General features: G+C 38.5%; 1 protein-coding gene across 1 annotated transcript; it reads right to left on the bottom strand.

Moving 5' to 3' along the window:
- Nucleotides 1-6,696: 6,696 nt before the first annotated feature.
- Nucleotides 6,697-14,157, bottom strand: LOC124269281 (vacuolar protein sorting-associated protein 28 homolog). The gene is given in 10 exon segments (XM_046704288.1): nucleotides 6,697-8,083; nucleotides 8,085-8,115; nucleotides 8,500-8,591; nucleotides 10,474-10,527; nucleotides 10,684-10,785; nucleotides 11,223-11,325; nucleotides 12,556-12,645; nucleotides 13,053-13,090; nucleotides 13,801-13,829; nucleotides 14,123-14,157. Coding segments are annotated over 10 exon segments (663 nt in total). The 5' UTR covers nucleotide 14,157; the 3' UTR covers nucleotides 6,697-7,993.
- Between the last annotated feature and the right edge of the window lie 5 nt (nucleotides 14,158-14,162).

Genomic DNA, 14,162 nt, shown 5'->3' with positions numbered 1-14,162 from the left:
AATGTGTTTTTAATTAATATATGCTCGATTTACTATGAACATGCTAAATACATATCCATTTTGGAGAATATTCTGTGTACATAATTCAAGGAAATGCTATTTGGAAGAATACATTCCACATATGTTCAGATTTATTTTTAAAGCTTTGTCTTTGTCAGGATGTGCAGATGAAATATTTTAGTTGTCATTATGGAAATGTTTTTGTCAATATGTAATCGTAATTGCCATTTTGTTAAGATTTTATAGGTTTGGTGTATTTACGAAGATTTCTGTCACAATATTTGACCTAACACAACTTAAGATTTTATCAGTATTAATGAAATTCTTGCCAGTGGAATCTGAAATATTTCATGACTGAAGTATTGTGAAGGTTGGTTAGATGAGAGATCCAAGTGCCTAGCACTGTAAATGATACGAAAGATATATACTGGGAAGGTTAGCTTCTTCCTGTTATCTACCTAGCAGTTACCGTTTCGATTTTCATGCAGTTACCCTTTTACTGCCTTTTGAGACTGTTAGGGGATTACAAGCAATATGGACCTCAGCCTGAATTCTGGTTTAGACTAGATCCCAGCAACCTTTGCTGTCTGTCATGGATAAAGTGGTCAGAAATCATGACTTCGGTTTTTGCATGTCATTGTACCCTGAAACTGTGAATTAATGTTGGTTATGTCCATCACTGGATGATATGGTCCACTCTTAATTACACGCAGTAGCTGGAATATTTCAGAGTGTGGCAATATACAACAAAGAAAGAAATACTATGGCACATGAAATTTAACAAATGAATGTATTTGGACAACTGACATGCTAGAAAAAGGTGTGAGAGATATCTCCATAGTCAGAGTATGATGAGGGGCGGTGGGGTAGCCTAGTGGTTAAAGCGTTCGCTCATTACACGAAGACCTGGGTTTGATTCTCCACATGGGTACAATGTGTGAAGCCCATTTCTGGTGTCCCCCGCCGTGATGTTGCTGGAATATTGCTAAAAGCGGCGTAAAACCAAACTCGCTCACTCACTCAGAGTATAATGACATCACAACTGCAGGGGTTGTAGGGATTTCTTCGGACCAACATATCCCACGAGCCATCAGCAAAGAAGTCTTAGGATGTTTCTTAAGTGTTTCTGATTCAAAATGTTGGATCAAAACTGCCACAAGAAGGATATATAGAGCAATGTTAGAATGTTACCTACAACGTTTTGTAATTGCACACAATGATCAGGTAAGGAAGAGAGTGTTATGGATGTCAACTTCTTTATAATGAGGAGCACCTTTAAGAGAATATACTTAAGCCTTCATTTCAGTAAGTATATATATGTACTCTGAAAAGTTCAGTTCCTCATAATATAGGAGATGACATCCATAAAATTCTCCTCCTTGTAGCTATTCTAATTGTCAAATACCTAATAATCAGGCTGTACCTCATCTGTAAATCAGTTAAATGTTGAAAGTTGTATAACTATGTATTCTGAATTTTGAAGCTTAAGTTGATAACCATTTGATATCCAGTTTTAGAATCCTTGACACTCAAGATTGGCTTTTTATATGATAGTGTACAGTTTAGTCTAATGTTTAGAAATGTTACACAGCTTGTCATGACTTTTCAGTACTCCATGAGTTTGTATACATCCCCATGAATATACACAGTTGCTATGTTGTGTGTCATGTGTTGGTCTATAGCTAGTGAAATGGGACCATAGTGACTTTGGGCGGTGGGGTAGCCTTGTGGTTAAAGTGTTCACTCGTCACACTGCATTCTCTTCCCCACAGAGGTTACTCCTGTCATATCTTCCTACGTAACCTCTGTTCTAATACAGCCCTTTCATGGTGTGAGCGTTCAAGACTCGTGATTGGAGGCAATCAGATTTAGTTGTGCAATCAGCGACGTTGTTTCAAAGTGATCATTCGCAAGGCCTCGGTAATTTCCGTATACTTCGAGAAAACTAAACCTCTTCCCCTGCGCGATGCGCAAACGTTTCTTCTAGACAGAACTCAGTCATGTTATGGCGGATCAGTGGCGTCTCCATCGCCCTCGTTGACAACGGACAAGCTAGCCATTAAACGTCTTGTGTGTAACATCAACACAAGTCCCCAGCAGATGGGGGATATTTGTGGCCTCACATTTGCTTGTGTTAGTCAAGTTGAATCTAAGTCGATGTAACACGTGTTCTGATTGGATAGAAAGAAGGGAGATAATTCGTGTTGCGATCTTTTGCCGCTAGGGGATTTTACGAGAACCGGGAAATATGGCCGTATTAGAACAGAGGTTCGTAGGAAGATATGACAAGTAACCTCTGTGGGAAGAGAATGGTCACACTGAAGACCCCGGGTTTGATTCCCCACAAGTTTACAATGTGTGAAGCCCATTTCTGGTGTCCCCTGTCGCAATATTGCTAAAAGCGGTGTAAAACTAAACTCACTCACTCACCAGAGTGACTCATGTCAAATGAATCTCCTTGTGCGTGAACTTATATGAACTCCGCTATTGACAACACATGAAGTTACAAGTAGTCCAGGCAGCGGTATAGCTATGATGCATGTTGCACTCTTAATGCCAGAAATATTGCTACTTGCATAATGTAAACTATGCTCTCATTGGCCATACATTAATTTGGTAGTTAAAAAAGGTGCAGTGGGGTAGCCTTGTCGTTAAAGTGTTCGCTCATCATGCTGAAGAACCGGTTCGATTTCCCACATGGGTACAATGTGTGAAGCCCATTTCTGGTGTCCCCTAATGCAATATTGCTTGAATATTGCTAAAAGTGGTGTAAAACTAAACTCACTCACTTGTTGGTTAGAAACACTGCACAGCGGCTTTATGTGATCATGGGTGAAGGAGGAAACCAAAGTATACAAACCTGTGGAATTCGGACATTGGTCCATACTATCATTGCGAACCATTGAAGAATGTTTGATACTTACTACATCACTGTCGAAATGAAGCTAAAAGCTTATAACTTTTCTGTGTGTGAATGGATATGTTTGAATATGTATATCAATGTTTATGATAATCACTATGATTGACACATATCAAAGAGACATATTTTACTGATTCTTCGCTTTTATACCCCTTCTGCTCACCGTGCTTTCCTCCTCAGAAGGGGAGATAACTCCCTCTCCTCCATGTACATAGCCACTATATCTTCCTATCTCTGTCTCATTCCTCTCAACATTCTACTCTCATAATCATATGATTCAATCACTGTGATAAGAGATTATGTTTTTTTGCATGTTATTTCATTTTGGTCCGAAATGTTTTATGAATCTGCCACCAAGAGATGAAAATTCCTCAATGAACGTATTGGTAATTCATTGACATTTTCAACAGAATCATGTTTTGCTGTTGCTGAAATGTTTTCCCTAATACCCATTGTAGTTGGTAAGTGTGCACAAGTTCATTGGCACAGTGGGTAGGAGTCAGTATGTTTGGGTAAAACTTGGTTCTTGGTTTGTATGTACCCATGTGATGTATTTATAGACATGTAAGTATCAGTACATTCTGGATTCAACTTAAAACGCTACTTACAATACATAAACAGCATCACAGATACCTTAATCCATTTTTATAAAGCATTTTGCATTTCTGGTGCCACAGATGCAGCTGTTTCCTTGGTTACAGCAATGCCATTCTAGTCTTTTTCAAGTATATATACATGCATGCAATATTCACTAGCATTTGCACCAGCGTGCCTAACATCAGGAGAAAACCATATTTGCATGGGCTTTGAGTATATACAATAACACTGCCTTATGAATAAAAACAATTTATTCCAGGCATTTATCGCCAAAATTACATGATACATGATATTTTCTTATCTTATTGCCATATATATATAGTGTTGAGGTTATAATGGTCTGTAAGCATTTCATTATAATAAACCCAACAAAATCTAATGGAAAAGGCGTCCCTCGCTGTCACGTTGCTGGAATATTGCTAAAATGTGGCATAAAAGTAAATTAACTCTCTCTTATGGAAAGTGGTACCTTTTGTTATTTTTGTATTGTTTTTTTTTCTCCCAATATTTTACTGGATTCCAATAGTATTATTGGACTGTTAATTGGTGCTTTTGTATTCATTAGTGAAATGTGGTGACTGAACAATATATGTCACCATTAGGGACTGCTCATAATTCATGGCTAGGGGTGATGATGATTTATATGGAGAAGCATGTACAATGTCAATGCCCACACACACACATGTGTTAAGCCCATTTATGTACAAAGTGCCCCCGTGATATTGCATGTCATGTATTAAAATAATGCTAAAAGTGGCTATAAAATTTAAACTCAGTCAGCCTCAGTTCAGTCATTGCTAGGGGTGATGTTGATTTATATGGGCACAATGCATGTACCATTTCAGTGCTCACCCCCCCCACATATTGCTGGAATGTACAAAGTGCCCCCCTGCATGTCATGTATTACATCAGTGCCCCTCCCATTCAGTATAATTTTAAGCATAAATTTTAAATATTATTGTGTACAATATTGCTGACACTCTTCCTCTCTCTCCCTCCTCCCCCATGTGTACAAAACTGCTGACTCCCACTATCTCCCAGAACAAAATGGGTGACACCCACCCGTAAAATCAATATTGACATAGCCATAGTGAACAAATATCAAACACATCAATTTAGGGTTGTTATATTAACAAAGGGATGTTTTGCCACTTGTAATATTTTCTTTGTCAGAAACCAGGTAAAAGAATTCTTTGAATTAGGAACCGTTCATAATTTATGGCTAAGGGTGTCGGGTGGTGGGGGTGAGTGATGAGGATTTTATGATGAAGCATGTACAATGTGGATGACCCCCCAAAAATAATAATTTTAAAATAAAATAATTATGTACAAAATCAATGACCCCCCTCCCTTCCCATAATTTCTAAGCATAATTTTAAACATATTTTATGTACAAAATTGCTTTTCTTCCAAGTATGTGTGTACAAAATTGCTGACCCTCCCTAGCTCCCCAGAACAATATGGATGACCCCCTTAAAATCATCATCACCCCCCTAGCCATAAATTATGAACGGTCCCTTAGGCATTGTTTGATTGGATAGTATTTGTGAAAAATCTCTTTTTCTGAGATTGAGGCATTAATTGTTGCGTTCATAACAATCACATTGGTCTTGCCTTGAAATATTTCTTAAGAGAGAGTATGCACTGTATTTCAGATGTTGTGTGTAACCTGTTTATTGACAAACTCAGGCTTTTTACTAGACACAAGGGGAGTACTGAAGTAACCTTTTGAAAGCATGTTATTTCTTCTTTTAGCCAAGTAACATCTACCTGCTTTTTTTCAAATGGTAGACAGTTTTCATGTTTGCCAGTCTAGAGTATGTTTACTTTGTTGACAGTGTCCAGCTTGCAGGTATTTACTGATATCTTTGATCATGACATAGTCGTTTGGTGTAAATAACCTGATTCTATGCATATGCTTGGTGTAATCTGAAATGTGAAGTCATCCAACAACTGTCTTCAAATTAAAAGAATACTTCTATATTTGCTCTTCTTTTTTTCTGCATATTTTGTTCTTGACCATCCTCGAATTTCAAGGGTATAGCATCTCCATTCCGTTATGTTTACCTATTCATCACCATAGTAACCTGAAATGACATCACCTCCATTTCTCGAACCTCAGGAAGAGAAATTTTCTGCAGTAGTTTGATGGATAATCTTATCACAGCGCAATAGGAACAAAGCTAAAATGAAACCATGGTGAAGATTGGATCCAGGGATTCTATCAGAATAGAATGGAGATGTGTTACCGTGGGTTACAGGGGACTGGTAATGGACATCCACAAGTTTCCTGACCTGCACTGGATTATCTACAGGTCCGCTGTGACATGTCTAGAATATTGCTGACTGGTGTGGAGTGAAACAAACCAGGTTCTCTACACAGAATTGTGAAAGAGTTGCCCACAGACATCTGTACAACTTATTCTGGACATCCTGAATTGATCGCACTACATGCATACAACATATTTCATGTCTAGTTGATGCGAGTGAGTTGTGTGGGTTTAATGACTCCCTTAAGTATTCCAGTAGTATCACAGATGTACAGATGTCAGGACTTCAGTCCTGCCCCTCAATGAAGCACAGGTGGTTCACCTGCAGCAAGTAAGTTTGTTCAAACTTGCCTCTGTTCACCCAGCAGAAAATGGGTACCCGGTGGGATAAATCATGTGACTATGACCCTTCTAGCGCCTCACAATAATAATCAGATTGTGTGTCAGCGCTTTGAGCATGTGCCTTGTACATGGAAAGGCGCATTATAAATTCACAATTATCACAGTCCTCTCGAAGTTTGAGACACAAACATCTGAAGTAGTGCAGTATTAAATCCCTCAGGCACGGTAAACACTAGAAACATAATTGGGTTTAACCAGGATTCAAACCCCACAAAGGTTTCTCAAATGACCAACTCTACATAACGTGTTGCGGCTCCATCAGACTTCTAAGCCATCTGACAAAGGCTTAGTCTCTGAATATATATATTTTTGATAGTAACAGACAAGCCCATTTAAATTGAAAAGGAGCCCAAGGCAGACCAGAGATCCTGAACCTGAGGAAATCTAGACTTGCTTTATTTAGGGCTTTAGCACTGCAGAGAGGGCTAGGCAGTGGGGAAAATAATGTGGTTCAGAAACTGAGACTAACTCCAGAGGTGATATGAGATGGAAGAAGAAAGTCACTGGTCACAAATATTAAATGTTTATTTCATTTAATCATATCTTACAAACTGTCAACAAATCCTTCTGTGATATTAACTTCAATAGATACATCCATGTACAGGTGCAAACATTGGGAACTCACCCACAACTATGAACACTTTATGAAGGCAAAACTGAAATACTCGTTGGAAGTCATACATTCTTGATACTGGTTTGGGCAAATATCTGAACATATACCTCAACACAAAATTTTACAACTCAAGGTAATTAATTTTAAGATTGTTTTGTTTACTATGAAAATCAATGTGAGTTCATGGATAAACAGAAGGACTGACCATGAATTGGCAACCCTGCATTCCTCAGGTTGTGGCACAGACATGGACAGAAGGGCATGACTAGGAAAATATTCTCGAGCCAAGATGTAGGTAAAAACAAGATGGAAACCATGTCCAGTGTATGAAATAAGCCAAAAACCCAGCCAGACATCTGGGCTTGCGAGACCAGAAGAGATTTAACCAGTCCTTAAGTACTAAATAGACAGTGCCAGTGGACACATCTGAATATTTTTTTAACCCGTCCATCGGGCTGGCTAGCTTTAAAATTAGGCCGCCCGGCAGTAATCTAGCCCGTCTCAGGCTGTCGGACGGGCCTTATTGCATACACTGCCATGTCCCACAAATACCTGACCTTCCATTAATCACATAATAATCAATTTTATACATCCCACTATTTTTTAGAATAATACTTGATGTTCAAAATGAGTTGGATTTGCTGTCTATCCCCAGCCTTTCTGATTTTACATCACTTACATACATCCCCATCTCAAATCTAAGTTTGACGACTATTTCATTTACTTGCATTGTGCTTGTGATGGCTTGCGGTGAAAGACATCAAATGGCCACTGATGATGTTGACAAATGAGCTCATGACTGTACATCCTATTTACATATTGACATGCAGGTTATAGAGATTATATACAGACAGTACAAAAAATCTTACCCAACCAGAATGTGCTGTAAATCGTTTAATCAATGGCATGGACATTTTGTTCCTTGTTTTTAGTCCCTGATATTCAAAAGGCAGACTATCCTGTTCAGTGTCATAGGTGATAAGGCCAGAATCTTTTCTTTAGTTCAATTGATTTTTTGCCCCTAAAAATCAGATCAGAATGTCAAAGCGAAAAATATTACAATACATATGTGGACATCACCACGCTCATTTCCTCCATGCCATTTTAGCCGCATGCTGACACTGACTCCCATGATGAAAACACAATCACAGAATTTGGTAAAACAGACAATCCAACAAGCTGTCCAGGGTCTTAATGATCGTGTAGGACTCGGTTGAATGCATTATAAGCTGATTCTAAGTCAAACAACATCTGTCGTACTTGTCCATCGTTCAGTTCCTCCCGAAGCCTGCATGGCACTCAGTGTGTCCAGCCTGCAACACGATGTCACATCCTGTTACACATCAGGAATAAGCGAGTTCATCTAAATCTGTTCCTGCACTAACTGCCACTGTATCATAGATACTTTATTGCAAGGTTTAGATCATAACATACAAAACATTTTGTATTTGAGCTTAAATTATTTATGATTTTTTCTGAGAGTGGATATCATTTGCAAGGCTCACCAGTAGAATCTAATGCATTCCTTGCTTAAAAAAATTGAATTTATTTAGCTTGTTCTGTTAATGCTGAAATCTTTATCTGTTAGGACATAATAACTGTTTCAGTTGACTATAACATCAATAAAATGACAGAAATCAAGTTGTTAGCTAAACATATTTGGAAAGTTGAAATTTTAAACTGCACTTTAGTCTTACCAAGTTTCGACATTTTTCTTGCCTTCAAAGTCATCAGGTAGAATACTGAGCCGTGACATTGTCTCCATCAACTCACGCAGGTCGGGCTGGATCTGTGAACAACACGGAAACACAAGCATTCTAACAGTGATGCCAGTGGCTCAACAGAAAACCTTCACTGGTCTAGTACGTTCAGCGCCTGGTCAATGAGCTGTAGGTCAATGGTTCAATTTCTGGTTGGTTGGTTTTTTGTTTAACGCTGCACTCAGCAATATTCAAGCCATATTGAGGCTGTCTGTAAATAATCAAGTCTGAACCAGACAATCCAGTGATGAGAAGTGATGTCCAGTTACAAGTTACAAAAAATAAGTATTGGAGAAGAAGTTAAAGGATAACATTTGTCAGTGAAATCTGAGGAGCACCTTTAGAATACAGCACCACAACTTCTCGTGAGGACGATCCCTGCCGTAGGTCACGTGTCATTAAGACAAGCAACCAGTTTGTGAGAACCCGTCGGACGCGAACCCGCGACCTTCGGATTGTTAGCCCGACAGCCAACCGACTGAGCTACGTCCACACTGTTGCACAATGTGCAAATTTATCGAGTCATTCCTGTGACGTCACGGAAATGAACGGAAAGAGTCGAATAGGTCACGGACAATTACGAAGGTTACGGGTAGACTTGGTGTATCGTGATTTTATTCTACGGACAATTGCCGAATGGATCCCATGTCATTTGGCACACTCGTCCCATTCTGTAATCTACAAATTAACGTGTGGCGTGGAATGAGCCGATATGCCTCAAACTGAAAGGGTTGTTGACGTCCAGGCGCCAGACGTAGATTTCCACGGTGCATGCATGAATGAAGCGCTTTTATATAAATCGGTGATTTTGTGACAGAAACGTGATGTAGGGAACACTGTATGGATAATGTGGATCGCACTAAGGAACGAGGGAGACATGAGCATGTGTAGTGACGGCACGAGGGTGAGTTAGCCTTCGAATCATTACTTTACAAAATTTATGTTGCGTGTGAAAGAAGCTTGAGTGCAAATTCCAGGCCAATTTTCATTAGCCCAAAATTTCTACATAAACCCATTTCATAATGTACTTTTGACGTTTTGGGTTTCCCGTTTTTGTGTGAAAAAAAAGTATTAAAATGCAAAAAGGAAAAACAACCAATGGTACTCACGTTTTACACCGGACATGTACCTGCTATATTGGATTAGGTCCCTAACCCTAACCCTAACCCCTTGAAATAATCCTAATAAATAGAATGCATTGACCGAACCACCGGACATGTACCTACTATATTGCATTAGGTCCCCAACCCCAACCCTAAACCCTAAGCCCTAAGCTCTAACCCTAACCCTAGTTCTAGCCCTAGCCCTAACCCTAACCCCAATCCCTTGAATTAATCCTAATAAATAGAATGCATTGACCGAACCGGCACAAACACGACTGACGTGTCTAGTGTAATGCATTATTACCGCTTCGAAAAATAAAATACTAATAAAACACTTTTCTATGTAATGGTGCAAATTACTGAATGACAAAACTATATATGTAAATTAAAAAAAATACAAAATACAAAATACACAAAACATAACACCTCAGCAGCCCGTAATACAAATAAATATGTGCGTATTAGTGAAAAAAGAAAAATATTTCAAACTGGTGCTTGCAAAATATTGCGCATCCGCCGGTATACAACTACTGGAAACTCTCAACATCGTTGGGCTTATGCAATGACATAACTCGTAGAGATGAAACACCAGTGAGCGGAGCTTATACGCACTCGCTGAGCCAGACAACGGTGTTGCCATGCAGGCATCATTGGGCATTGTTTCGAGAACGTGCTTTCGAACAAAATCACATTACATTACGTAAAAGGGTATTATGACGTATTTTTAAAGTTTGTGGTGCTGTATTCTAAAGGTAGGCCAAATCTGAATACATTTATAGACATGAGGGTTTCTCAAAACACACAGTACCTCATCCATAGCGCGGATCTCCAGGCGAAGTTTGTCCATGACAGTGATGAACAGCTGAAAGAGGATATCAACCATCGTAAATATCACCATAATCTAAGCAGGTATTACAGGTATCTTGTATGTGAACGGAAGGCTACATTGAATAAGGCAAAAACCGATGAAACACAAACACTGGGGTCTGAGAAGAATCGATGGCTGGAAGTAACTCACCGACACAATGTCTGCAATACATTTGCTTTCGCTTCCTGTTTCTTTTTTAGTTGTGATAGGTCGATCCTCCTTGATTCTCTCCAGAGCCAGAGGACAATCTAACTGGAAACCAACAAATTAACAAATTAATTTGAGGAAACACCATCTTCTTATTACTTAAGAACCATTCGAAAAGGAAGGAATGAGCAGGATCATGAAGATTGGTGGATATTGTGGCGAAGAAAATGTGAATGCAAAATGTCACTTCATGTTTCTCAGTATCACATGGTGTTTGTGTTTTGTCCATAATGATAGTTCCAGTAAAATGAATGCTACCTTCACTGTCCCAGGATGATTGTGACTAATAATGACATTTTAAAATTTTACTGAACATAATAAACCTAAAGTGTAATGAGGCTGATCATGCTGGCAAAGGAATCTACCGTACTCATGGCAGCTCTTCCTTGTGTCACTCTGATATTTTTATTTAATGGCTCTCTTCCTCACATGAAAGTCAAGTGAACACCCTATTCAACAGATTGTAGCCTACTGCAACTCACTCTGTATTTCTTGAGGAAGTCTTCTATAGTCGGGAAATCACTCTGTATCTGTCGGAATGCAGCCTTGTACTGAACCAGTAGCCGGGAACATGCTGCAGTGTACCTGTCACACAAACACAACACCATATTTCACCTGCACTCAGACTATAAACAAACAAGGAAGCAAATGACAGATGGACAATGCTGAGCTGTGTTGAAAACTGAGACTTGGTGCATTATTACAATATGGTTGCTGACCCATGAAGATCCAGGCTAGAATTGATCTTCAGTAACCCATGCTTGTCATAAGAGGCAACTAGCGGGTAGTCAGGCTTGCTGGCTTGGTTGACACACGTCATCATATCCCAATTGCATAGACCGATGCTCATGCTGTGGATCACTGGATTGTCTGGGCCACACTTGATTATTTACAGACTGCCGCCATATAGCTGGAATATTGCTGAGTGCGGCATAAAACTAAACTCAATTCACTATGGTTGCTGACTTGCAGTTATGTTCTGATTAACATTGGAAGAAAGACAAGTGTGACATATATGTCCTCATATCGGAAACGGTACTGATAAATCAAGAATTGTGCTGAGATTTGAACCTAACAGCATTCTAGCAGCTAAGGGAGACAACTCTGTCCCAAGAAAAGAAGGCAGCTGATAAGCATCCAGTGTAATTTAACGCCATTCTTTGTCAACAAAACCCCCGGACCCATTCACTATGGTTGTCCTGTTATTGTTTTCAGCATAGTGTCATTCAAATCAGACTTATAGGAGAATGCTAGAATATTGCAATAACTGACTGGATTAAAGATAAAGTCATCAGAAACATGTACCCCAAATTTTAATTCCAGAAGTATTAGTATTAACATTTTAATCATGAAAACAGTTTCTGCTATCTCAGTTTCGGGCCATTATATATATTCCGCTAGCAAGTCTTTGACCTTTTACACTCGTGATGTCATATGTGACTTAGGTTGGCCATAATGCGAAAAAAACAAGAGCTACAGAATTGTAAACAACCTTTTTTCTGTCACTTTTGTAATTGGTAAGATGGGATATTCTGTTCCCTGAGGTTGTACGACATCATCAAACAATGGAAATAGGTACCACGGACAAGGCAAATAGTCTTGGCGGCAAGTTTCGATTGATACAACCGTTACCACAGACTGTTAATTTGATACAAAAATAATTCAAGTTCATTTCATAACATGTGACGATATGCATCAACCAAGTGAGTCAGTCCGTCGGACCACTCAGCACAGTTACTTATCTTTGACGACAAGCATGGGTTGCTAAAGACAGTTTATTACATATACTATTAGGCTGTTATCTGAGTAACTTACTCCTTTGGGAGGATAGCATCCCTGATGTAGGCCTTCTGTAGACTCTGCAGTGTATTGATCACAGCATATAGGTCTGACATGTTGTCATACCTGGATGAGGAACATGGTGACTACTTTAGGACAAGAATACAAGGAGGTGAAGAATTTGACAATAAACATATACTGCATTACACCAACATCAAACTTTAATACTTCTTAGAAAAATGAAGAAACTAAAATTAAATTAAATGCAAATAGTATAGTTCCAATTAATTTCAATGGACATTTGTTCCCAAAAGAAAGGAAAATCTTCAGATTCTATTTTCTTAAAAAGAAATTTTCATGTAAAATTTATTGAGAGATTTAAAAATCCACCACACATATAATACACATGTATATTCACTTGTGTAAGCTCACAAGTAACCATGATAACACAAGATGTAATTGACAGACTAAAAATTATCAGCGAAGATTGCTGACATGTAACAGGATTCCCTCACCTACTCTCTAAAACTTACTTTTCTCTCTCTCTGGCTGTCCTGTACAGCTTTACCTCCTGAAAATACACAACATGGTTCTATATGTGACATCCCTTAAACATGTGGGCGACTGTCAGTAGGATGGGAGCAAAACATTTATTGGCTCCAACACTGAAATTGGTTGTTTAAGCTCTCAACAAGATGAACTGTTAGATTAACATGATCTCCTTTGGTTCAAACTTGGAAATATTGTCTAGTAACCATGGCAGAAAGAATTTCACATACAACAAAAAAAGAAGATTATGATTATGATTGTAAAACACTGACCTGATCAAACTAAGCCAAATTTCTTAAGCTCACAAATATAAATACATTTGCAGGTTCTGTTTTTCTCATGCCAGTAATTATCATGAAATCAGTTGGACATGCATGTCAACCATCAACTTGTGTTTTCACAACCAAATTATTTTATGTGATTTTGGAAAGTCCTTTTCTACAGGACCCATCTCTTGGGAAATAAGGGTCATGTTTTTCACTGGCTTAAATGAAATTCAGGTATTTTTTGTTTATGCCTGCTTTAAACAGTTTTAATTTTAATTTTTTATCATAGCAATAGCTTGAGGTGGGATGAAGCCCACCAACATGGGTACAGTATTTTCAAGAATCTGAGATTTTAACCTATGATCATAGGTTTCTAACATGTAAAAATGCCCAAGGAGGGCCACTCGACATGGCGTACCCGCAAATATAACTTGAAAGGTCTGAATATCAAAATAACGATAATTACCTCATATAATCCGACATTGTTAGCTTGTCCTGAAAAATAATACAATGTAAGATTAACATCATACATGACGTATATATACAATGTTTACAATGATTAAACATCTTTATCTGTCTGATAAAAATGAAAACTTTTGCACCATCAAATCAATTGTAAGGAGTAATGTTCTTCTGATGTTATTGTTTTCGATTTACAATGTAACAGACAAACGTAATGCATAGTCAACAGTTACTAAATGTGGTGAAAGAGGTTCTTTACCCAATTTGGAATCAGAGCTAGGTTTCTTATTGACACTAACATGGACATGTGAACAATTTAAACGCACCTGCACTTGACTGAACTTGAGCAAACATCGACATTGTCGT

Source organism: Haliotis rubra, unplaced genomic scaffold, assembly GCF_003918875.1.
Source record: "Haliotis rubra isolate DU_JTF1 unplaced genomic scaffold, ASM391887v1 Scf1012, whole genome shotgun sequence".
Lineage (NCBI taxonomy): Eukaryota > Metazoa > Mollusca > Gastropoda > Lepetellida > Haliotidae > Haliotis > Haliotis rubra.
The sequence above is the reverse complement of the archived record's forward strand: the minus strand, read 5'-3'. Positions and strand labels throughout refer to the sequence as shown.